This window comes from Alosa alosa, chromosome 12 (assembly GCF_017589495.1).
Source record: "Alosa alosa isolate M-15738 ecotype Scorff River chromosome 12, AALO_Geno_1.1, whole genome shotgun sequence".
Taxonomy (NCBI): domain Eukaryota; kingdom Metazoa; phylum Chordata; class Actinopteri; order Clupeiformes; family Clupeidae; genus Alosa; species Alosa alosa.
Window position 1 is genome coordinate 24,449,130 of NC_063200.1, and position 24,287 is coordinate 24,473,416.

The 24,287-nt window shown below is 41.9% G+C and overlaps 1 protein-coding gene and 1 long non-coding RNA gene across 4 annotated transcripts in view; one reads left to right on the plus strand and one right to left on the minus strand.

The window, feature by feature from the left end:
- Nucleotides 1-4,320: 4,320 nt before the first annotated feature.
- Nucleotides 4,321-23,687, minus strand: LOC125305068. Its single transcript, XR_007195330.1, has 3 exons — nt 23,394-23,687; nt 13,929-14,049; nt 4,321-4,947 (listed from the first exon to the last, which is right to left on the minus strand). It is a non-coding gene; the product is annotated as an uncharacterized LOC125305068 (long non-coding RNA).
- ankrd55 (ankyrin repeat domain 55) overlaps nt 15,333-24,287 on the plus strand; it is a 28,920-nt gene continuing 19,965 nt past the window's right edge. For 2 of the 3 annotated variants that reach the window (XM_048259671.1, XM_048259674.1), the window contains exons 1-2: nt 16,169-16,283; nt 17,077-17,196. In XM_048259671.1, the coding sequence (XP_048115628.1) occupies nt 16,205-16,283; nt 17,077-17,196 (199 nt within the window). In that variant the 5' untranslated portion in view covers nt 16,169-16,204. Of the gene's footprint in view, nt 15,535-15,746; nt 16,012-16,168; nt 16,284-17,076; nt 17,197-24,287 lie in introns of those variants that run through there. The other variant, XM_048259673.1, reaches the window with a different exon arrangement.

A 24,287-nucleotide genomic window follows, 5' to 3' on the forward strand; every position in this document is an offset into this window, starting at 1 on the left:
TATCACAGCATTCCACTTCTGCAAAGAATATTGAATGCACCAAGCAGCAAAATGAGTATGATGGGTGGGAAGGTCACATTATATGGAAATTAAAATGATAACATCCTGAATCGAAACTTGAGAACGAAACTAGTTCACAATCTTATTTGATGCATCAACCAAAATTCTGTAATTATCAGAGCAAATAATTCTCCAAGCAAACCTACTGCAGGCCTACCAGGATATTGCATTCCACAAAAAAGCCAAAAAAGGCTGCTGTTAATCTAAACATGAAAGTCATACTTCAAAACATTCCTACTGCAACATTACTGTCCTGTTTACACTACCAGTTGGAGACATATATCATTCTCATGTACTTCCGACATTTATCCATGTCCTGTCCCACCAAAGTCATAAAAAATGTATATTCTGATATTAGTCACAACATTCCACAGGAACCAGGAAGATGAAGATGGGAGGTGGCAGGCAGACAGGCAGGGCAGGCAGGGCAGGCAGGGCAGGCAGGGCAGGCAGGGCAGGCAGACAGGCAGGGCAGGCAGGCGTACACATTTCCTCTCCCCTTGATGAGGGCTTCATAGTCCTTCACAAGCGCGGATGTTTAAGTTGTGCACATGGTGCTCTGCTCTGAGGCGGCTCGGTGGCCTTACCAGATGTCCGGTGGATGCAGACCCCAGACAAACACACTGATTCTTTACTGGGGGGCAGCAGGAAATTGGTGACGCAGTTCTTTAATTTCTTCCTGCTCACAAGAGGAAGGAGGGTGAGGTGGGGTGGGGTGGGATGGGATGGGGTGGTGGGGGAACATATGACCATTATGGTCCAACGGAAAACATAAGCATTTATCTCCATATAATGCATCTTGTCTAATCACTTGTGGTGTGTGCTCATCCTCTCCCTGTCCCTCTTCCTCTTCGTCCCTCTCTTTCTCTCTCTCTCTTTCAATTTCCAAGTGAGAGCATTTGAAAAAAAGATAGGATGTATTCACACCAATTTGTGTTCATAAAATGTCACACTGTAGCCTACTTTGCATCTCCCACTACATATGGCACACCTCATCTGCGCTACAATCAGCCCCCCCCACCACACACACACACATTATTGCCGAATTTGAATTTGGAGGATGACTTTGAATTTCACAAACCCTTGTCACTGTTAATTTAACCCAGACACTACCCTGTGCCTCAGCCAAAATGAGTGTTCATGAGTGTTCTAGTTGGCGTCTAGTCAGCGTCGGAGGGGTGAGCTGGAGGTCTGCTTGAGCAGGAGCAGCTCTCACAGTCTGGTGGTTATGAAGGGCACCCAGGAGCGACGGCTCCTCTGCCCGCCCGTCCGCCTGTCTGCCCGCCTGCCCTGCCCAGGAAAGTGCCAGTGTGGAATGCGACGGGGCATCTCAGCTTTTGGGCACACTGCTTGGTGGCTTCTCTCCACCGCTCCTCTCAGCTTTTTTTCATTAGAGAAATTGTTCATTTGTGGAGTTTACGAGAGGTGTATCGTCTGAGACACACAGCACATAAACTTGGGTAGGATGTGGATGGGTTAGAACGTAAGGCACGCAAAGGGTCATTGTTTTGATTTGACAATGAGGTCCTCACCAAACTGGCCACAGCGTAACTAGTTACCTTCTTTTCCACCTGGTTTAACCTCTTCTCATAGTCAGAGAAGAAACCTCTGGTTGTGATTTCCAAATGATCTATGAAATGTATCGTATGAATGGTCTGGGCGTGGTGGAACAGTCAGTGGTAACGTCACTGCCTGACAATTGATCAGCCCGATTTGATTCCCGGACTCATCATCACAACTCCGTGTTGATTTTGGCAAAAGAATCTGCTAAGTACCAGTCAACTTAAATGTAACATATTCATGTCTGTTCTTGAAACAGATCCTTGTGACGTGGGCAACAGTCTGATCATTCATTACAATCTCAACTGTATGTGTGTTGTAGACCAAGAACGTCACCGTAGTCTAAATTAATCTAAATTTCATGCATAGCCCATTCCAGTTACAGGCCAGCTGGGCAGGAGGACATTGTTAATGGACTGTATGCATATGAAATTTTGGATTTCTGATTTTCTTCTCCTCCTGGATTGGGTGAGGCCTTTCCTTGCTCTGCTCTCTCTCTCTCTCTCTCAGGTTTGTTTTGATTTCTTTACACTTTGATGCATTACCGGTTTATCTGGTTTATTTAGCTGGTTTATATGATTTATTTAACCTATTCTGGGCTATTTGGTTACCTCATTGTTTATCTGTTTTGTTTGGTTATCTTAGTTTACTTTGTTCAACTGGCATTTTACTGCCTATTTGGTTTCCCCCTTTACTTGCCCATTACTTGCCTATTTGGTTCCCCCCTTACATTCAATTTAATTGATATCGGTTACATTTAAGTTGCCACTACTGTGTTGCTATCTGATACGTAAACTAACTGATATGTCAACTTAACTTAACTGACTGTAAATTAATTTTGGGGAGTCAGAATAATCAGTTTTCACTATATTTACCACTGATGCATTTTTCTGCCTCATATAAGATTCAAGACTCGCTTAATCTCAGCCAATGTATTTTTCCTCCTAGGATGCTTCTGAGCCGTTCATTTTTTCCAGTCTTATATAAGAATACTATATATAAATACTATATATAAATTCATTGTACATTACAGTTGTAATATCTTCCACAAGATTCCAGTGCACAAATAGACCTTTTTTCACAGTTTATGTGTGTTTATGTTAGTTCACTTGCCTTGTTCAGTTGACTTGTTCTAAACAGTGCTGATTCAGCTGCTGGTCTGTTTGTTTTTGGAGTAACGTGAGCTCGGCGGAAATCATAAGAGTGTTCTGTCAACTCCAAACTGGCATCTGCAGCTGTTTGCCTGTTTAAAGGAGGGTGTAAAAATGTAACACCACTTACAAAGGCCTACATTGTTCTGTGACTTAAATTACGGCTGCAAATGCAAAAGTGCTCTTTGAGCATACGAGTGATGGGTATTTGATGTCTTGTGATGTGTGTGATTGTGTGTGTGTGTGTGTGTGTGTGTGTGTGTGTACAGTATGTGTGTGTGTGTGTGTGTGTGTGTGTGTGTGTGTATTGTGTGTGTGCATGTGTGGGTGGGGGAGGAGTCATTATAAGTAGCTGCAGTATAATGTGCGGCTTTTCTGTAACATGCTTTATGTTTTATGCTTTTGTATACATTTGCACTCATTACAAACAAATGTAGGGAAAATCATAATGACTCCACAGGGAGGCATTTGTCACTGGAGACATCAAGAAGCCCTCGTCCTGTCAGATCAAGGACTAGCATCATGCCTGGAGTTAATGATACACCCAACTGTCTTCTCCAGTGGAATGAAGTTCAATGGTGACGGTTTCTCCCGGGCCCGTGGGTGTAAACCATAGCATGCCAACAGCCTCTAGGCGCTGTGCTAATGATCAATCTGGCCCTTAGATGGCAGATGAGAGTCGGTATTCAATTGCCTGGCTGGTAATCTGAGAAGTTCATGGTCATATTCTAATTAGGCAGGAACGTTAATGCATGATAGACTTATGAGATGCATGATAGACTTATGAGATGCAAGATAGGCACAATGAGACTCTAAGACAGAAAGAGCTGTAATGATGTGGACATATCTCGCATACATAGTGGAATGTGACGTATGTGGCTCATAATGTACACAAACACATGGCGACATTCATAAACAATATGTTACCTGCAGATACGTAGATACATGTAGTGTACATTTAAGAGCCATCTGGTGTAAGAATGAATGCATTTTCAAAATAATTTCAAGGATATTTCATTTCACACAAATACAGAGAAAGCAAAGAAACATCCTGGCCGACAAATGCTAAAGCCTAAAAATATGTCCGCCAGTGTAACAGTGCGCTGCTTTTGATGTGCTGCCTGTGTCTTCGCACATTCAACACAACAACTCCATTGTTTCCTGTCTTTTGAAGTTGGCCGAGATGCTGGCTTATGTGTGTGACAGAGGAGTCGGGACACTCGTGGGGTGAGGGGGTGGTGTGTGTGTGCGTAGCCAACAGTATCATATGTTTGATCACACATCTGTATTCACAGTGACATGGCTCAACTGTGGTTTATAATTAAAAACAGGACCTGAATAGATCAGCATTTATTGGGATACTGAAGTAAAGACTTCCTAGAGGTTATTTAAAAAGTCAGTGCATAGCGATGTCCCACTCAATCACAGAAATGTTTCTGTGAGATGCCTCAGGAATTTAGATACCTCAGGCCCTTTACTTACCCCTTTGTTTTTCATTTGATATTTATAATGACAGATTTTACATTAATTATGTATTACATGTTTGAAATCTGTAAAGGTCTGAGAGTTGATTCATATCACAAAGCTTTTTTTTTAATAAAGTTCCCTCTTTTATTTATGCTTTACTGACCATTAAGTGGTAAAATGTAAAAATGTAAAGATACAAGGGGAACTTTTTGTCAATGTTTAGTCAGTTCCCTTTGTATCTTTACATTTTTCCAAAGAAAGAAATGCAACACTTTTCCTATATGTATAGAATACACGGTCCCGTGCTCCTGATATCCTGTGGTGTCATAGTAAACCACAGGATGCAGAGGGGGTGTAGGTGCTTTCAACCAAACCACCACCACACAGTCTTTCTGAGTATTGTGTGTGTTTATTTGTGTGTCTTTGTGTGTGTGTGTGTCTGAGTTTGTATCAGTATATTTGTGTATGACTGTTTATGTGTGAGTCTGGTCTGGGGAGAATCTTTTTTTCGTACGGTTGCAGATTAAGCCGGCATCATCTCCGCCAGCCCATCCCACTGGTCCCACAGGAAGTGACCTGCCATGCCGAGGCGCCCAGATTCTGACGGTCCCAAGACACAATCCGGCGGGTAGATAGTGCGGCTGTGCCTCTATGCCTCTGTCCCTGCCCTTCAGCTGGTGTCTGTTCTCAGTGCCAGAGTCTACGTCTCCTAAGACACACACAAAAAAGCCAAACACTGAAACCTCCAGAGAGCTGCAGCAATGCTATGAGAATAGAGAGAGAGCATCTCTGCCCTTCGGTGTCCACCCACGCTGCAGCGGAGGGTCACTCAGTCTCCCAGACATAACAGTGCTTATTTATGGCTCAGCACACACACTCTTTTGTCTTCACGAGGTTGTTTTCAAGTCTCTCATGCACTGGAATTTCATTCAGTGGAATGTCAAAGCTCACAGGCATTAGGTCTAATTGTCCTTGCAGAATGCAATCTGAAGGTCATGGTACCTGTGATAACCAGAGGTAGAACTACATACACATCACTTATTTGTTGTGCACTCTACTATCCTTCCTATTTCTATTGCCATATCTATCACTATGACTACAGCATTACCATTTCTATACATTACTATTTCTATATCTATTTCCATCATTATTGCTATTACTGGGACTGTTAGCTTTACTACTATTTAAATACCAAAGAATGTTTAAAGAGACAAATAAATATATATATGAACAAATAAAAACAAATATAAACATTTAATGAGTCAGGAAAAAAATCTTGAAAGAGAGACATTGTAGTCCCTGTCTGGAGTAGCGCAGATACCTGTGCTACCCATCCATGCATGCACTCAGGAGTCAGCAGGCAGTAAGGACATGATGTTCTTGATAAAAGCACGCTCCCTTCTCTTACCCTCTAAACGACACTACACAACCTATACACAAACTATACAACAGCAAAGTCAAGTTTAACATGCACTGAGGCCTTTTTCACCTCTGGTGGCCTTTTACCTGTGTGTGTACAACAGACATGTATCATCAGTACAGCCAGTCAGTATAACCTCACCTCCTGACTGACTGCCTACTCCCCTCTCTGCCAGGATCCATTAATATACCGAATGACAGAAAGCATCAGTGGACTCTCAAGGGCCTGTTATCACCTCATCATTCCCTTGTCGTTTTTTATATATGCCGTCCGGGCTCAACTGTAATAAGTCGGCAGCATTGCTCTGTTGAGATTGACATGTTTACCCAAAGTCCGCCTTTATGGCTCAAATAAGAGGGCCTGTCGTTTGCCCCTCGGCCCTGTAACACAACACCTGCTCCCATTTTATGGGAAGTTGATGAATAACTGGAAAGGCACAGGTTCCCACAGAACACAAAACCGCTTTTATTGGTCCAGCTGTGAAGGCGGCCGCTGCCAAAGAGGAATATTAGGGGAAGAAAAACATTAGGACCTGAGGAGAAAGGGTGAAGAGCAGGAGAGGAGAGGGAAAAACCGACAGGACGGTTCATATTTTTGGACTCTGGTTTCAAAATGAAAAGTAGGTCAACTGAGGCCTGACCGAAAAGATTGAAGCTTGGAAGTGGTTTTTCATTAAATCAAGCCACCATACTTTGTCTGTATATCTGTACTGAAAGAACCTTGGACAAGAGACAGGTAGACACAGTCAATTATGTACTGAGTTGTAGTATCAACCTATATAAGATATAGATTATGGTTATATGTGAAACAAAACACTAAAGCTATTCCCTTACAGTTCATTAGTTAAAATGGTCTTTGGCTTTGTAATAATGTATCAGGACATTGCCAAACACTGAATCATAATGAAATGAGAAACACATCATATATTGTGTGCATGGATTTTTGACTTGTGACATTTACATTTTTCTTTCACTCATGAATTGTTCAGCATCTACCTGACTTTAGATGCAAACCCCCCTCTGAGTGTCCTAGATGCTAAGGTGTCCTGCCTCCGAATATTTCAGGCATAAGGGTGCTTTTCATCCTCATTTTCATCGAAGCACATTTATAATTTAGTAGCAGAGCTGACAGAAAAAAAATAATGTCTCCTGGACCAAATAATGTCTCCTGGTGTGAGTGAGATTCAAAGGCTTCCTTTTGCATTTTTGCCATTTCAAAAATGTTCTAAGTTTATGAATGCTGCCGTCCCCAGAGCAGACACAGTCTTATTTGGGGCAACAGAACAATTGATTTATGACCTCAGACACCAAAATAGGCCAGAGGTGTTACAATATGTTTTGTTCGCAACCACAATAGCAGTCACAATAGCAATCAAGTTTTGCATCACCACTTATAAGGCACGAGTAATTGGGAATAAAATTCAAAGTCTCCCAGATGTATTGTTGTGTAATAAATCTTCTACTATTGCTACACATCTAAATGGTAATTTTAAGGAATTCTAACATTTGAATTCCCTTATCAACTTACCAAATGAAAAATTCATCATTATTGCCATCTCAGCAACAGAATGTCATTAACATCAGTGTGCCACATCAGGTCTTTTATCTCTTTTTTAACCCTTTATTACAGGAAGCCGAGCTGATATAGAAACTGTCACAGTTGTTTCAAAGAAAGCATCCAATTTGCTAATGTCTCACGGCCATGATGCACCACAACACGCATCAATAGTCACAAAGCACAGTTGTGATTTGTTGTCTTCTGTAATAAACCTCTGGCCTCCAGGAGAATATATTTCAAACCATCAAAAAAATGTGTCACGGCGGTCTACATGACATGCAGCCAATGGGAAGTTGACTTCCACTGCTCCTCTCTGGTCATTTAGGCACAGAAAGAAAGGAGGTGAACGAGGGAGAGAGAGGGAAAGAGAGAGAGAGGGAGAGAGAGGGAAAAAGAGAGAGGGAGAGAGAGAGGGAAAGAGAGAGAGAGGGAGAGAGAGAGGGATAGAGTGAGATAGCCTCCAGCATGGCCACAGCTCTCTCTCTCTCTCTCTCTCTCTCTCTCTCTCTCTCTCTCTCTCTCCCGGCCACACTTTGTTCTGTCCCCAGCACTGCCTTTGTCCGGCCCACTGATGGCTGCAAATTATCTCGTGGCCGGCAGAGTTTACTGCGGGGAAAAGAGGGCCCCCTTTCAAAGCACTCTTTTGTATTTTTTTTTCCCTTCTCTTCTGTCCCCCACGCCCATCCCACACTCCCTACCTCCCTCCTATCCCATTTTTTCTTCCTCTGGCTTTCTCTGGCACACAAATCATACAAAAAAATGGCAACTCAGGTCAAGTCATGTAAAATGAGAATGCACTGGTCGTCTTCTTTGTCTTGGCAGAGAATACGAAAGGTTGTGTTTGAGAGATAATTACCCCTCAAATTGCCATCGAGGGGCGGACACACACAATTTGTGTGTTTTTCATGGCCTATGTGTTGTTTCTTGCTATTTTTTTTACCACTTGCAATAAAGGGTTGTGATCCTTCCAAATCTAAAATGGACAAAAAGTCTTTCAAGGTTATATGAAAATATGCAAGTCAATGCAAATGAAGACCATCACATAGGTTTCATATTTTGCATGCACATACCAATGACGAAAAGACAAAACAGCTGTTTAATACAGTATTTCACTGCTTCCAAGACTTCCCACCCACAGTTAAACTGTTTCAGTGTCGCAGATGGCATTAGCAACACAATATCTTAATATCTTGCAAAATATTTCAGTGTAAATTATGAATGTTGTTGTAGCGCACAATTTGCTGTGTAAAGCTGAGTGACAGATGTAGAGAGCAGAATGTGTAAATGAGTGATAAAGAACAGGGAGAGGAGGAAGAGAGAGAGAGAGAGAAAGAAAGGGAGGGAGAGGGAGAACAAGAGTGGTTACAAATAACATGCAGATAAAACTGTGCTTTAACTGCAGACCAAATATATATTTATTTGTTTTATAATTGCAGGCCAGTTTAGTGGTGAATGTGTGTATGTAATACAACTGAGAAAAAAAGTATGGTGAATTGATGGTTGTCATTTTTAGCTTTATAAAGACTTTTCCCATAGGTTTTATCAACAGTCTAATCATCAAAACAATTTTGGTTATGATAATATGCCATTTAGCTGATCAGTGTATTTAATTGGATAATCAAGATGTCAGATGCAAAAATCAAGCAGCCTCATTATTAGCCAAAATATATGTTAAGTGGTGGTTATTACTGTAATTCCCATCAAATGACCAGAAAACTAGATGTACTGCAAAGCGGTACAAAATATGACCGCCACTCAGTCACATTCTCTCCGCAAAAATAAATCACGCTTGTCAATTTGTATTACAGTAAGTGTGTGTGTGTGTGTGTGTGTGCATGCATGCGTGTGTGTGAGTGTGTGCATACCTGTGTGTGTGTGTGTGTGTGTGTGTGTGAGTGTGTGTGCTTGTGTGTGTGTGTGCATTAATGTGTGTGTGTGTGTGTTTTGCGTGTGTTCATGAGTGTGTGTGTGTGTGAATGTGTAGTGTACAGTCACTAAATGTACACATATATTCATTTATTGTATGGTCCCCCAAGAATGGAATTCCACGCACGAAACTTGGCATGCATTCAGAGGGTGTCATAATGATCCTATCAAATTCTGTGCAGTTTTGAACCTGTCAGCCAAAGATACCTGCAATTACAGTGCCTCGCAAAAGTCATTGTCATGTCATGGAAAGACAACGTTTGTGTGTCATCCTTGTGGGGCTACATGCCCAAGTTTCGTGCACCCCCGTCTTTCAGTGTCCCGGGAATCGTTGTAAAAAACTCTTGACTAAACCTATATGACCACCGTTTCGCTGCACGGGGGTCATGATAAAATGCTACAAATCAAGTCCTGATAAGTAACAAACAAAATAGGGAATGAATGAATGAATATAGGTTTTGAGCTGAAAATGTACTGCCAACTCCTGAATGAGGAGTATTAATAAGATAAGCAAGCAGAAAAATATGAAAATGTATATAGCGTACCTCAGGGCTACTTCCACAACATAAGGCATACAGTACGTAAGACCTGATAAGGCCTGATGAATAAGCAGCCAATTAGCTGGACTAGAAATTGTAATGGTCTGGAGATGCTGGGACAAAAACAAAAACAAACTGACTCAATCAGACAAGCTCATTAACAAGGAACAAACACACAGGTGAGCAGGTTGCTGGGGAATGGCATGAGGGGTGTGTGGTGTGGGGGGGGGATGGTATGGGGAGGGACGAGGGGTGATTGTTGTGGGCCAGGGGGTCCCAGGGGGCTTTAGGGGAGGAAACAGGGGCACAAAAGAAAATAAGGAACTCTGCCTTGATTTGCTCGCCAAGTGGAGCAAGTAGATTCGGCCAAATCCTCCGTAAATCCATTAACTTGAACCCCAGCGTGTCTCCGAGTGAATGGACAAAAGTGGAGGAAGCGCAAGCAAGGCTGCCAGAGAGGCGCGCAGACACTTGAGAGAGTCTCGGCCAGCTTGCACACCAGCTTGCCTGTGAGAAAGGCCGACCCATGAAAACACACACCCTGCCAATGTCTCTGTCTTTCCCTCATTTTTAATTTAGCACATACAAAGCAAAAAAAAATTACACTTGGCCATAACTGTGAACTGGCTGTGTGATGTCTTAAAACATCTATCTCAGACATACTTGTCTATTCAAAAATTTGTTTCAGTATCTCTGCTAGTGTATTCCATCTCAGAGCACACATTTCAGATCCCTGTACAATCCTCTATAATGAATGAAATGATCAAATGAAATATAAAGTGAACATCTTAAAACCTTCTTAAGTCCAAATGTGAGGTGTGTGTGTGTGTGTGTGTGTGTGCGTGCGTGTGTTAAATATCCAAGGAGTAAAGATCTTGTTTGGCCTCTTTAGGAATGTTTCGAGCATCTGTTGCTTGCCATATATATTTAGATTGGGTGTTGACTGTTCTGCATTCTATAGGTTAAACATACTCTGTCATTCTATGTACAGGAAGTGTTTAATGCAAACTAATCCACCATGCCATAACACAAGCATCAAAATACGCCTGAAAAAATAACTACCACATTTCTAAAGGCAGACGCCATAGATATTAGGAAGTGCTGAAGTCTCACAAAATGCACCAAAATGTCTGGAAAAAGCCCCCCAATAATCATAAAGGACTTTGGTATCAAGGACAGTCGTTGTCATGTCATCTCATAAATAAACACAGTGTGAAAATATCCTGTAGAGGTGTCAGAAGTGTCATGTGTGGGGAGTGTGGGGTGTTTGGGGTTGGTGGGCAGAGGGGTTTCTGTCTATAAACTCTAGGGGGAGGGGGTGGGGTCAAGTGATTTACACTCGGGCATAAAACTGTGGAAGAGATGGGTCTTTGCAGGTCAGAGGGACAGGAAGCAGGCAACCCCATTGGCCAGGGTACATCCAAGCAGGGACTTCCTCTTCAAACACTTTTCCTGATTTGACTTGGCAGCAGCTGCGGACCCGACGCCTATGATGGGCGTCCAAAAAAGCCTGCCCCTGCTGCCACTGGCGCCGCCACACGCTTTTCAGGCAGATTTTTGATGGCACATCTCAAAATGTTTTTCTGCTAAAGCAACCATGTCAGTTTCAAGGTCGTGGAAATGTACTACTGTGTGTTTCTCTAACACCCCCACCCACACACACACACACACATTTATTTCAACTTGTTTTTTCCCACTGTCAGTGGGACAGTTTTACCCATTGTCGGTGCCAAGAACTGGTTGAAGGGCACTTGAGCCTAAATTCTGACCTTTGGCATCTTCGTAAAATAACAGCAGGGATTTGTCATAGCCAATTCTTGTGTGTCTGCTTGCTAGACTGTGTGCTTTTTATTGTCATACCTTGTGATCAAAATCATCACACATAACTGACCTACTGGAATGTTAATTAAACTTCCAGTAATACTGTGCCCTACATTAATATGAAAAGGGTATTTGCTTAGAAAAACTTCCCTAATCAAACATTTCACAGTTTAAAACACAGGGTAAGTAAGTGCATAATGTATAAGTGTATAATACTATGCATTACAATGACATTACAATGATTTGTGTCTCATGGATCTTTTATGGAAGACTGTACAGAGTGATGTGAAAGTGGCTGCCTACAGTAGACTCACCCTCACAAACACACCCACGCTGCTGTCCTGTCCTAGAACAGTACAGCTCCCCACACACACACACACACACACACACACACACACACACCACCTCACCACCTCTCTCTCTCATTTCAAATTCCAAGCAACAAAAGGCACTGCCCACGGGGGTTGCTGAGACAAACGGCCAGTCTACAATACTTGGGTGGACAGAAGGCCCTTGGCAGAGAGCCACACACTGTTATAAGACCACAGAGAGAGAAAGAAGAGAGAGAGAGAGAGAGAGAGAGAGAGTAGTGGTTCAAGTTTTGAAGTGGAGACATAACCACCCCATACCACCTACTGAGTGGAATGTGCTGAAAATTCACTGTACTGAGATCAGAGCAACCATCTCAGTTTCAAAAGGTCACAAGAGGTAGACAAGGCAGATAAGGGAACACTGCACTACTGAAGAACAGAGTCGGTTCACTAAGTTTTGGTGGTACAATATTTTTTTCATGCTGTCTAATTTAACCTCGCTCCCATCTTCAAAACAGAAGTAAATCCCAAAGCACAGCCAGATTAATGATATTGGCTGATTCTCTGCTCAGTCAAAGCCCTCTGGAATGGGCTGGAATTTGTGTAGAAATGTCAAAATCAAAAAAGGTCTGTCAATTTGTAACTGTGGAGCAAATATTCCACAGTTGAAAAGTAAACTGAGCAACCAACGTCAAGCCATAAAGCAATCCCAGTCTCACCCACTTTCTGTTGACCTTGCCGTTTCCACAATCTCAGATATATGCCATGTAGTCTTTGAAGTGAGAAGTAAATATGTTAAAAAGCACAATACATTTTTAGATATATACTTGATAATTCGGATTATTCTTGAGCATGACTTGCCCTTTTGAGGCCCATATACAGTCAAACGCATGTTTTGTATAGCCAACTTGTGTGTGACGTACTTTTATAAAAACTTAATAAGACTATTTAATGCTTAAATTTAACTTTTTAATTTAACTTTAATCTTATCTGGTTTCACTTTATTTGCAGTATACATATTGTAGTTTGTAAACCGGAATGGAGGGTTGGTCAGTGGCAATTTCCTGTTTGTGGATGCAGTTCTGCTTGCCTTGAGCAGGCGTGTTGTTCCATAATCACCTAAAATTGCTCCCTGCCTAGACAACTTAGTTCTGTAAACTCACACAGAAACTTTAAAGATAAGAGTAAAGAGTTGCATTGCTCGAGGATTGTGTTCACCTATCCAGTTGTTTGATGGTGTTAAGACAGTACATGTCTAAAATGTCTAACTTTGGAATATTGTAATAAATATTACATTACATTACATTACATTTGGCTGACGCATTTTTAGCCAAAGCGACTAACAACATGGTAAACAGTTTAAGTTTTAGAGCAATTCTCAACAATTTTAGGACAATTTAAAAACATTAGAGTACAGTAAGAATAAGTGCATCAGTGAGTGCTGTTTTTAACAGTTACTTGTCAGTTTAAGACGGCTGGTGAGTGGGATCAGTGACTTGTTGAGTGTTCTGAAAAGAGATGTTCTCTAAAGAGCTGGGTCTTCAGGAGTTTTTTGAAAATGGAGAAGGATGTCCCTGTGTAATATATTACTATATTTTAGTTTATTTGTCATAATAATGTTTACAATATCGGCAACATTTTGATATGTGGCGGTCAGGTTGATAGAAAAATTACCAACTGATCCTATCCAAGACATTGAACTGAGGCTGTTAAAAAGTATTTGACTGAGCAACCATTTATACAGCAGCGGCGCCATCTACTGATTGAAAATAGCTACTACAATCCCAAGCCAACTGAAATGTATTTTCCTTTGTTTATGTGTGCTTGTCTTGCTTGCATTGAAATCAGGTAGTCTTTTTATTAAGATAATGTAGGTTCTTGCAAGGCCAGTTTCAACATATCTCTAGCTTGTTGTTAAATTATGCTGTGGTGAGAAATCACACTTGTCCTGATCCTGCTGTGTGTTTTAGCAAATATTGTGAATGCCATCTTGATGAGGTTAACCTTTTTAATATTCATTCATATGACAGTTGTTTCCTATGTCTCCTATGCCTATACATGACACGTTGATTTGCTTTTAGAATCACAAACATAGTTATCTCCTAAATGTACTCACTCTACGTAGTCTTCTAGATGTAGGCTACCCACAATGTCCTTGGCAGAGACTGAGAGCACACCTAAGAGTTGGCCCAAGGTGAATCAGGAGATAAGAAATATGTTGTTTTCAGTGTGGTAATCTTGGCCAGTGAGAGAGAGAGAGATGGAGGGAGACAGAGAGAGGAAGACAAAGGAATTACATATAGAAATGCTGGTCCAGGCATCTTAGAACATAAAAAAGGATCATCTTCAGTCCTTTTATGGTACAGGAAGATTTTGTTATCAAGGTCAGTCATCCACTTAATTCTAACAAAATGTGAAATAGTAGCAATTAACAATCTAGCATACATTGTACACAGTGCACAAAATAAATTATCATTTCATTTATCCAATATAGGCTATGCTGAATGCACTGCAATGAATGCTGATTCTCTGACAGCAAAACAAGAGTGACTATCAGATGTTGTCTTTCAAGGTTCCCATGGAGACGGGATGAGCAATAAATATGAATGGAATGAACTCATGTAGGGTCCTCAAGAGGTCTCCCTACTGCTTAAAGGGACAGTCCACTATTCTAATGCATCTTTTGTCCCTACTGTTTAAAGGCACAGTCCATGACTCAAATCAGTTATTGGTTCAAACATAATGCCTTGGACCAAGCCAAAAATAATCCCAGCCAATCAACACGGTCCTTAAGCACCTCAGAAAGAATGGATGTAAATTGATTGGCTGTTTAGCAAAAACATCAACAGAATCACAGAATGTTCATGTAAATCCCTTCCTTTTGAGCCACAGTAATGGTTTCAAATTTCAAACACACACTGCTGACATGAGCCTTTAGTGTCTATCAGACAGTAGTGAATTTTCCAATTTGGGCCATTATTTCTCACATGACAAACCTACAGTACACAGTAGGGAGGAGAATAATTTTCTCATGAGATGGCTGGAGGGATTCTCTGTCACAAAGCGCATGTAAAATTAGAATCAGACATTCTGCCAGACACAGAGGCACTCACTTGCATGCATAAACAGACAACTCAACTAAACACAATGACATGAGAAGAGAGAGAGATAATTTATCAACGGATTCAATTTAGCCTCGATGCTCCTTCTCAATCTGCATGAGGGAGAGAAGCGGCTGGAAGCTACATGAAAAAAGGAAAGAAAAAATAAGAGTTTGATTAATATGCCCTCTGGCAATGAATGGCACGTTTAAAAATAGCCACTTCACCAGAAGTCAAGATAACATGCATATTAATGAACACTACTCCCATTCCACCCTGCAAACTCCCCACCTCCTTTCCCTTCCTCTCCCGTCCTCTCTCCTACGCTCCCTCCCTGGTCACAACACTCCCACTCCTCAACCACCCCCAGCCGCTACCCATCTCAATGAAAACCAACTGCGCCCCCTGCGTGCAGTCACCGCACTGGCTGCGTTGTGATTGGTGCCGCACATGCTCTGTGATACACCCAAGCCTGGGCTCCATTCATCCATCGGCCAGGCAGATACAGGCAGCAGCCTCCTCCACTTCCTCCTCCTCTTCTCCGCTCATCCGTTCACCATCCACTCCCTGGCAGACAACACGAATGGATGCTCGCATCTCTGTGCCTACTTCACAGTGAAGGTAAAAGCGGGCTGGGAATATCCATATTTGACTGCTTTTTTTTAAAAATATTTTTATTATCTCAGTACGTTGACAGTGCTGAAACAGAGAGCCGAAGCCAAAGAGGACCGAACCCTAAACCGGTCTTCTCTTTATTTACTGCTGCCTTTCTTTTCGATTCGCCCAGCTGGGTCAATTTCTCTCTCGCTCTCTCTCTCTCTCTGCTCTCACAGTCCCTCGTTCTTGTTCTGACAGAGAGAATGCCTGCGGATTTTCCTGGCACTTTAGACTCTTAAGAGAGGTAAGGGGTGGGGGGGGGAGAGAAGAGAAGAGAGGCGAGAACCATGTCTTCATCGGGGGTTCTTTGGTGCCTCCGCTGAGGCACCGATCTCACGCATCTCCCTCTCTCCCACTCCCTCTCTGTCTGAGAGCTGCGGCGAACGATGTGCTGATCGACCATGGAATTCAGCTCCTCATCCGTGTTTGATCCGCAGAAAGGTAAGCAAGGATCAGATGCAGTCATAAACTAATTAAAAGAGTCAACACTGAACAAGGGAAATGTGTGTGCTTGGACTGTATATGCTTATGCTTGCGTGTGTGTGTGTGTGTGTGTGTGTGTGTGTGTGTCTGAGCATTTGTGTCTGTTGGGGAGGAGGAGGTGAGAGGGTGGTAGAAGCTGCCCATTGTTGCCATGGAAATCTTCAGCTCTTTACACTTGGCTTCAGAATATACCATCACCTGGCGACAGAGGACAGAGCATTATCTGAGAGGTGATGTGTTAGGCGCAGGTCTTAGCTGTCAGTATTCACGCCAGCTTTGGCCCTTGCTTGAATAAATTACCTGTCCACTGAGAGCACTACGAGGAAGGTGCATCTGCAACCATGGCTGAGAGAACACACATGTAATGACAACCGTGTAGGGGTAAAGTGACTCAACTGGAATCTCATTATGTTCCGCAGTCAAAACAAAAGAGGCACATGAGGTGGCACAGGGAGCTATGCTAACATTACCATTTGAGAAAAGGTTGATAAACAAAGCACTACAGCAGGCATAGTCACCATAGGCCATGACAAAAAAAAAGCGTACTGTAGCTATTCTGCGGTTCTTCTGGGAACACTAAGTAGCTGGTAATCCATTCTTAGAAAAGAGAAATATGTCTTTGCAGGAAACTGTTTGAGAAGGGAGGCCTGCAACCCCTCTAATAGAAGGGGGAAGGAGAGAGTGGCCTTCTGGCTCATACAGGTTGTCACGCGGAGGAAGTAGGTAGCGGATCAGCTCAATGTACTGCGGAAGCAAGAGTCACCACAAAAAGCTTTTTGCATGTCTACACCAAAACATTGTGTATTTTTAGGTTTTCTACTTCAACAACCCTAAACTTCAACTTAAAACTTCAACTTTCTATTTCCCTTGGGATAAATAAAGCATTTATTTATCTATCTATCTAGATAGATAGATAGATAGATAGAAAGATAGATGCTATATATATATATATATATATGTCTATCCATCTGTCTATTTTTCTATCTATCTATTTATCTTTCGATCTCTTTCTTTCTTTCTCAGATTCTACTGATGAAGTTGACCTGAATATAGTGTTCCAGGCAGCTGCCAGTGGGGATGTCAACACACTCACAGCAACAATCCGAGAGGATCCTTCGATTCTGGAGTGTTGTGATGGAGAAGGTAGGCCTACTATACATTGGACGAGGTCAAATATTAGCATGAGTAGCATTTGATACAATCATAAACGCAGATCCTATTTATAAGACACTGCCTTGTGATTAAGTGGCACCTAAGTAGATAGACCAAGATTAACACTTCTGTGAAACCGGTCATGCCTAAATTTTTATGTTGTTCAATCTGCCATGCTTCTAATTAGTGAAAAGAGTATTGCTGTACTACACATCAACATCAGCAGTTTGCTGCAGGGAGGTCAAGTGAAATGACTACTGGTCCCAGCGCCCACTAAAACTATAGTTTGAAGGCGCGGAGACTGAGAGTCAACCGAGACCCATGAGAGCACGTGGAAGCGTAAGGCTATATAGACTAACAGTACAGACTACAGAGAGCACATGGAAGCGTAGGCTATATAGCCTACTAACAGCACAGAGAGCACATGGAAGCGTAGGCTATATAGCCTACTAACAGCACAGAGAGCACATGGAAACGTAGGCTATATAGCCTACTAACAGCACAGAGAGCACATGGAAACGTGAGGCTATATAGACTAACAGCACAGAGAGCACATGGAAACGTGAGGCTATATAGACTAACAGCACAGAGAGCATTGGCAGTGTTGTTACCATCTTCTGCTGAATCAGACAACAAAGCACATTGCTAAAGTCCCATAGCCTGTCTCTGCCCGAATGTTGCTATAAGCCATCGTTCCCACCTTGGGGTCGGGACGGCTCAGGGTCGCCTTTGATGGGTATCTTACAATTGACCAGTAAACCTAAATTACATTAAAATATGCATACATTAATTAAAAAATATCAAGAACTCCATGACATACAAGTTAATTAACTAATTGGATCCTTCATTACAATCTGGCCACGTAAACATTTTAGACAGCCCACATATGTTTGATTGACGTAATCATGCTTTATCAATGTTCCAAACAAAGTAGCAAAACAACCGGATGCACATAGCCAAATGAATGTGCTTGCTAGAACATTTGGGGGAAATCAAAGTAGCACCAAAAGGACTTTGGTCAAAGTATAGAAGTAACTTCTATACTCTTTGCTTTAGTACCACTCTATGACTGGGTGTTACAACAGAGATTTGTTGTGAACGATTGGGGTCGCCAATGTTTTTGTGACATCAAAATAGGGTCACCTGCCAAAAAAGGTTGGCCTGCCCCACGCTTAGTTTCCGCTGAGATTACACAATAGTTATTAAAGTGAATGGATCTGGTTATACCAAGCTAAAAAAGCTACTTGTTTTTATTGTAGGCCTAAACTGCAGCTGATGTTTGCTTCTTTAGACCCTTTACTTCCAAAGATGAAAATATAGACTATTGTTATATGATATCTATTTAGAGATGGAGAAATTATGGGGCTGAATATGTTACTTTGGCCGATGGATAAAGTTTAACCCATAACATAAACATGTCTGCCATTAGGGGACACCACTGAATCAAGCAAAAGGTCCAGATGTCTCACTTGTTCTGGCAGTGGCTGTCAAATAAGGCAATTTACTTAAAACTGTGACAAAAAATTTGTTTCTTCTACAGCATCAAAGCCAGCCTCCCTATGGGAAGTAGGAAACAAGTTGTTGAAGCAGTTTTTATATCAGTTTTAGACTATGGTGATGTGATATATAGAAATACTGCTTGTTTACTTAAAGGCCTAGACTCAGTCTACCACTCTACCCTTAGATTCATTACTGGTGATGGCTATAACACTTATCATTGTGTCCTCTATGGTAAAGTGGGTTGGTCCGATAGAGAGGGGACATCATTGGTATCTGTTTATTTACAAAGGTATTGTTTGCAGTGGCGGTTCTAGGATTTTTTTGAGACAGGGGCCATAAGGGGGCCACATCATACACTGAGGGCCAAGAACCGGTCAACATCCATACACAGAAAATACCTTGTTCAGTAAGGCAGAGGCACGTTGTCTACGTGATATGCAGGACTATACGCGGTATACCCAAAGTCCTTTTAGGCAAGTCCCTCCACTCGATGGCCATATTGCAACGCTTTTTGGTCACTCATCGGGCATCCTAATCGGCAGAAATGTGCATGCGCAAGGCTTCACGACACCAATCTTGCTCCAGAGGCGGGTTCACAACACATGATTGGCACAATGTCTTCACAACACACCATATGATTGGCTCAATGTATTCACATCACACCACATGATTGGCTCAATGTATTCACATGTTGACGTTTTGCCGAGGAAGGGGTGGGATATGTGTAGACAACGGCCATATTGGCGTTACAAACTAGCCCCATGCATTTCTATGGATGATTTTTTGAGTGCTGTGTCTCCTCATTAGAAAGTCTCTGGTATTAACGTTTTTCATGTGACGTATTCTAGGTTCTATAGCTTTTTTGTTTACATCCAGCTGGTAGGCAAAGGGACAAGTTGAACCCATTGAACATCGTTGTCTGCAGCTGCCTCTCAGTAGGCTACATCTCTGTATTTCAGCAATGTCAACATTTCAGGCATCAATAAAGGTGATGATGAAGCGTTATCCCATTGTTCAATATTTGATAGCCTGTCACAGGAGCGTTGTTTTAGCTAAAATCGCCCTGATTTGGTGCATTGATCTGTATCGAGAACCTGCATGTAGCCTAATGGTAGCCTTTTTTTCTCTGTTCAAAACTTCGGTTTTACCGCGAAGGCGATAGCCTTTCTTAGAAGCTGTGAAATTTGACCAGAAAGGGAACATGTCTTCCTTCTGAAAGCTGACACAAAATCAAACAATATTTGATCATTTAACTTCAACTGAACAGCGACAGGTTTTGGTAGGCAGTAGACTCAGCAGACTTTAAAGCGGTAGCCTAGAAGCTACTGTTATAGCCAGCGTCAGTCAGCATCATAACATTAATGGCGTTAGTCATGAATCCTGTAACATATTATATCATATAACAGCGATGGCTTATTCCAAGGCGATCTGCATGGATATATAACCACCCAGCAAAACTCAGAATGTGGTGATAAAGTTCATTAATTGTGAAACTTTTTTATTAGTTATCCATTGCAGCATCGCCTATATTAGGCTGTTATGCTAGCTCAGCCTTTAAATATGTTGTTATTTTGGTCATGTGGACTTGATTAAACGGGTAAAGATAATTCATAAACTGCTTATTTCTTACATGACTGAAGCAGTAGCCTAGGGTTCAACAGTGGTGTTTGAGGTTGCTGTGTTAAGTTTGTCGGTGTGATCGCTAAACTATTAGGATCAAATCAGTTTATTTTGGCATCACGAGGAGTTAGCCTAAGTGACCTGTAACGTTAGTCTATAGCACAAAAGCCTATTCTGTTTTCATTTATTAGCATTTGTTGTGATTATATACAAGGATACAAGGATACAAGGATACAAGGAAGTTTATTGTCACATGCATATAGTTACTGGAAGTAAGAAATGCAGTGAAATTATGTCTGGTGTCAGCCTATTTGTGCATTAATGGGGGGGGGGGGTGCAGTAGAAGAGGGGTTTAGTAGATTAAGTGGCAAGGGCTGCATAAAAGGTGGGGGAGGATTGGGATTGGGTGGGGGGCACCAACAAAGGACACCCAAGAGCAACAGGGGGCAGGGAAAACTCCCCTTACCAAGGAAGAAACCTTGGGCAGATCCACGCTCAAGGGGCTAACCCAACTGCCAGGGGTCTTGGTGTGTGTGTTGGGGGGATGACAGGGGAGATGGGATAGTGTGCTGTGTATGTGGGGGGGAGGGCAGTGTGCAATATGTGTGTGTTGGAAGCTTCCTCATGAGACAAATGTGCACTGTGGGGGGCAGTGTGCTGTAAAGTATGTTGGGGATGTGTGTTGGAGAAGCTTCCTGATGAAATAATGTGCTGTGTATGTAGGGGGCAGGGACTTACTATTGCAAGCAGAGTACTGTATGTAATGTATGTAGTGATGACAGTGAAGATGTGTGTGTGGGCGGGGGGGAGTGGAGCAGTGACTGTGTGTGTGTGTGTGTGTGTGTGAGTATGTAGGTAGGTAAATTGGGGGCAGTGTGCTGTAAGTATGTAGAGGATGTGTGTTGGAGAAGATCCTGAACAACAATGTGTGCTGTATGTGGGGGGGGGCAGTGTGCAACAAGTATGTAGAGGAGGCTTACTGTAGCAAGCAGTGTGCTGTATGTATGTGAAGTGATGACAGTGATGATGTAAGTGTGTGTGTTGGGGGTCAGGGACTTACTATTGCAAGCAGAGTACTGTATGTAATGTATGTAGTGATGACAGTGAAGATGTGTGTGTGGGCGGGGAGTGGAGCAGTGACTGTGTGTGTATGTGTGTAGTGTGTGTGTGTGGGTAGGTGGGGCAGTGTGCTGTAAGTATGTAGAGGATGTGTGTTGGAGAAGATCCTGAAGACAATGTGCTGTGTATGTGGGGGGGGCAGTGTGCAGCAAGTATGTAGAGGAGTGCTGTATGTATGTGAAGTGATGACAGTGATGATGTAAGTGTGTGTGTTGGGGATGGGGGTAGGGGTGGGGTGGGGGTGGGGGCAGAAACTAGGCAATCAAGGACATGGGTAGATGGAGGAGAAAATCAAAAATAATAAATAAAAAAAATGCAAAAAGTTGGAGAAAGTCAGATATGTGTGTGTGTGTGTGTGTGTGTGTGTGTGTGTGTGTGTGTGTGTGTGTGTGTGTTTTGGCGTGTGATGAAATATAAAAATAAATAAAAGGTCTGTAGCATAGGGGTAAGGGATGTAAAAGTCTTAAAAAGTCTTGTAGGTGGTGTGGGTGTGTGTGTGTGTGTGTGTGGGGGGGGTCATGAGAGTGCTGAGGAGTGAATGAGTGCAAAGTCAGTATAGTGTGAGTTCAGAGTTGGGAAATGTTTGAGAGTGCTGAGGAGTGAATGTGTGCAAAGTCAGTATAGTGTGAGTTCAGAGTTGGATGGCCTGGGATAAAAACTTCTCCTGAGTTTAATCATATTATATAATCAAATGACACATGATAACTTGAAATAGAAGGACAAAAGATAGGTGATTGATGTCACAACCGGGAATTTCACGAGACAAATTAGAACAAACTGTTCGGTAAAAATAATCTTGCCATGTTTAAAATGCTGCACTTTTTCCCTTCATAGCCTGTCTGGCAATTCATTTTTTTTTTTTGGATGACTGTAGATAGTTGTATTTTTAGCCTACGTCTTAAGTAGACAGTAGGCTACACCATTAGGCTATCTTGAGAATAAAAGACTTCACAGCTGCTAACGATCATCCTCCACAACCACGAGGGATAGGTAGGCTAAGCGATTGGATTCGTCGCCTTTTTTGCTTCTTATTGTAAAACCAACTGTTAGGGCCTACACAAATTAATTCGGCATCATGATCAATATTTGATATTAAAATTTCAATTTTGAAGCTATTTGTAAAAATATGTAGCCTATGCAACCCGACTGTTGTAGGCTTGCCTACCACTCTCTGCAGTGCCTTGCCTACCATTCTTGCATAGACTGTAAAAAATATGGACAAAGCGTCTTGCCTACCACTCTAGTTGTAAACAAACGGTCACATGACATTATGACGTAGGTGCAAAACCTTAATACCCACTTAAAAAGCATCACCATCTCAGTATACCCACTTAAAACAGACAAGGATAGGTATTAATATTTGGGGTTCATCACAGTATACCCACTACAGCTAACTAGACTACACCACAGCAGTAAGGTGCATACATTTCACCAGTCTTACCTTGTTCAAATACTTGAATGCTAAATGCTAAAAAACAAAAAAGCCAATACAATTCTTAACAATTTTCCCATTTATTTATAATGTGCATTGAAAACACAATATAAAACTAAAATATAATAGACACTTCAGTGGAAATACATTACTATTTTAAAAAGAAATCATACATCATCATACACACATTTTTCGTTCAATTAAACAAGTTTTACTTTAAAGGAGAATTCCGGTGTGATATTGACCTAAAGTGTGTTGAAACATGATGCAGTGTGAGCGTATGTCTCATAGCCCATCTCAAACTGTCCCTGCACTCCAAAATCTGGCTAGTTAGCCGATGCTACCAACAGCTTTTTCAAGGGGTGGTGCTTCGGCATCGGGCTAGCCATGCAAATAAATCACTGTTTTACACCATTTACGAGGCTCAATGTCCACACTTCATTGGTAGACTTCCGAGGGCCCTGACATTTAAAACGAGACATTGAGAACTTTGAAAAAGCACTGGTAGTTTACTTACAAGACGATTTATACAGACAGTATCTTCAAGAAGTTTAGCGTTTGCAGCTGTCTTGAATTTAGTCACGATAAGTCGAGCGACGAGTAAGAATGAACAGGAATGATAAGGGATCAGATTCCAAAAATAATTCCGTGGAAATTAATGGATTCCAGTCGCTGCCATCGGTTCTTCACGTTAGAATTCTAGCTGATACTTTCGCCAAATGTATCGGTTCTTCACGTTAGCTGATACTTCCGTGAGCCAAATGTATCGTTTCTTCACATTAGCAGAGACAATTCTGGTTAGCCAAATGTATTGTTCTTTTACAGTTCACTGTTTGCTTTAGCTTTCAAGCTTCATAGGTGCATTACTGCCACCAGTTGTTTGGGAATGGAATTGCATCTCTGATCATCGTTCTCAACAAGTTTGACACTTATTGATGGTTGACGGTACAGGGGCCAGTCAGGGGCCAATGAGATTTCAGATGGGGCGGGGCCCTAGAACCGCCCCTGATTGTTTGGAATTTTGGTCCCTATCAGACCAGATCAATGACGTATCTTATATTCATTCTGATTTGGGAAAGTCGGCCTATTGTTATGCTGCCCCTACTTCCTGGAATAATCTTCAATGTAATATAAAAATACTATATACACCAGGGTGTGAATAGCATCCGCTCCTAATTATACACTGATGCAAATAACATATATTATTGTACCAGGGTGAAAATAGTCTTTGCCCATCAGTACTTACACCAGGGTGTAAATAGCAGACATTGCTATATACACCAGGGTACAAATAGCATCCACTTCTAACACTGGTTCAAATAGCATAGGCTACATTAATATTTAAAATAGCCATTAATAATAAAAATAGCCTTTGCCAATAAATAAAGGTTGAATTAATGAATTAATTGAA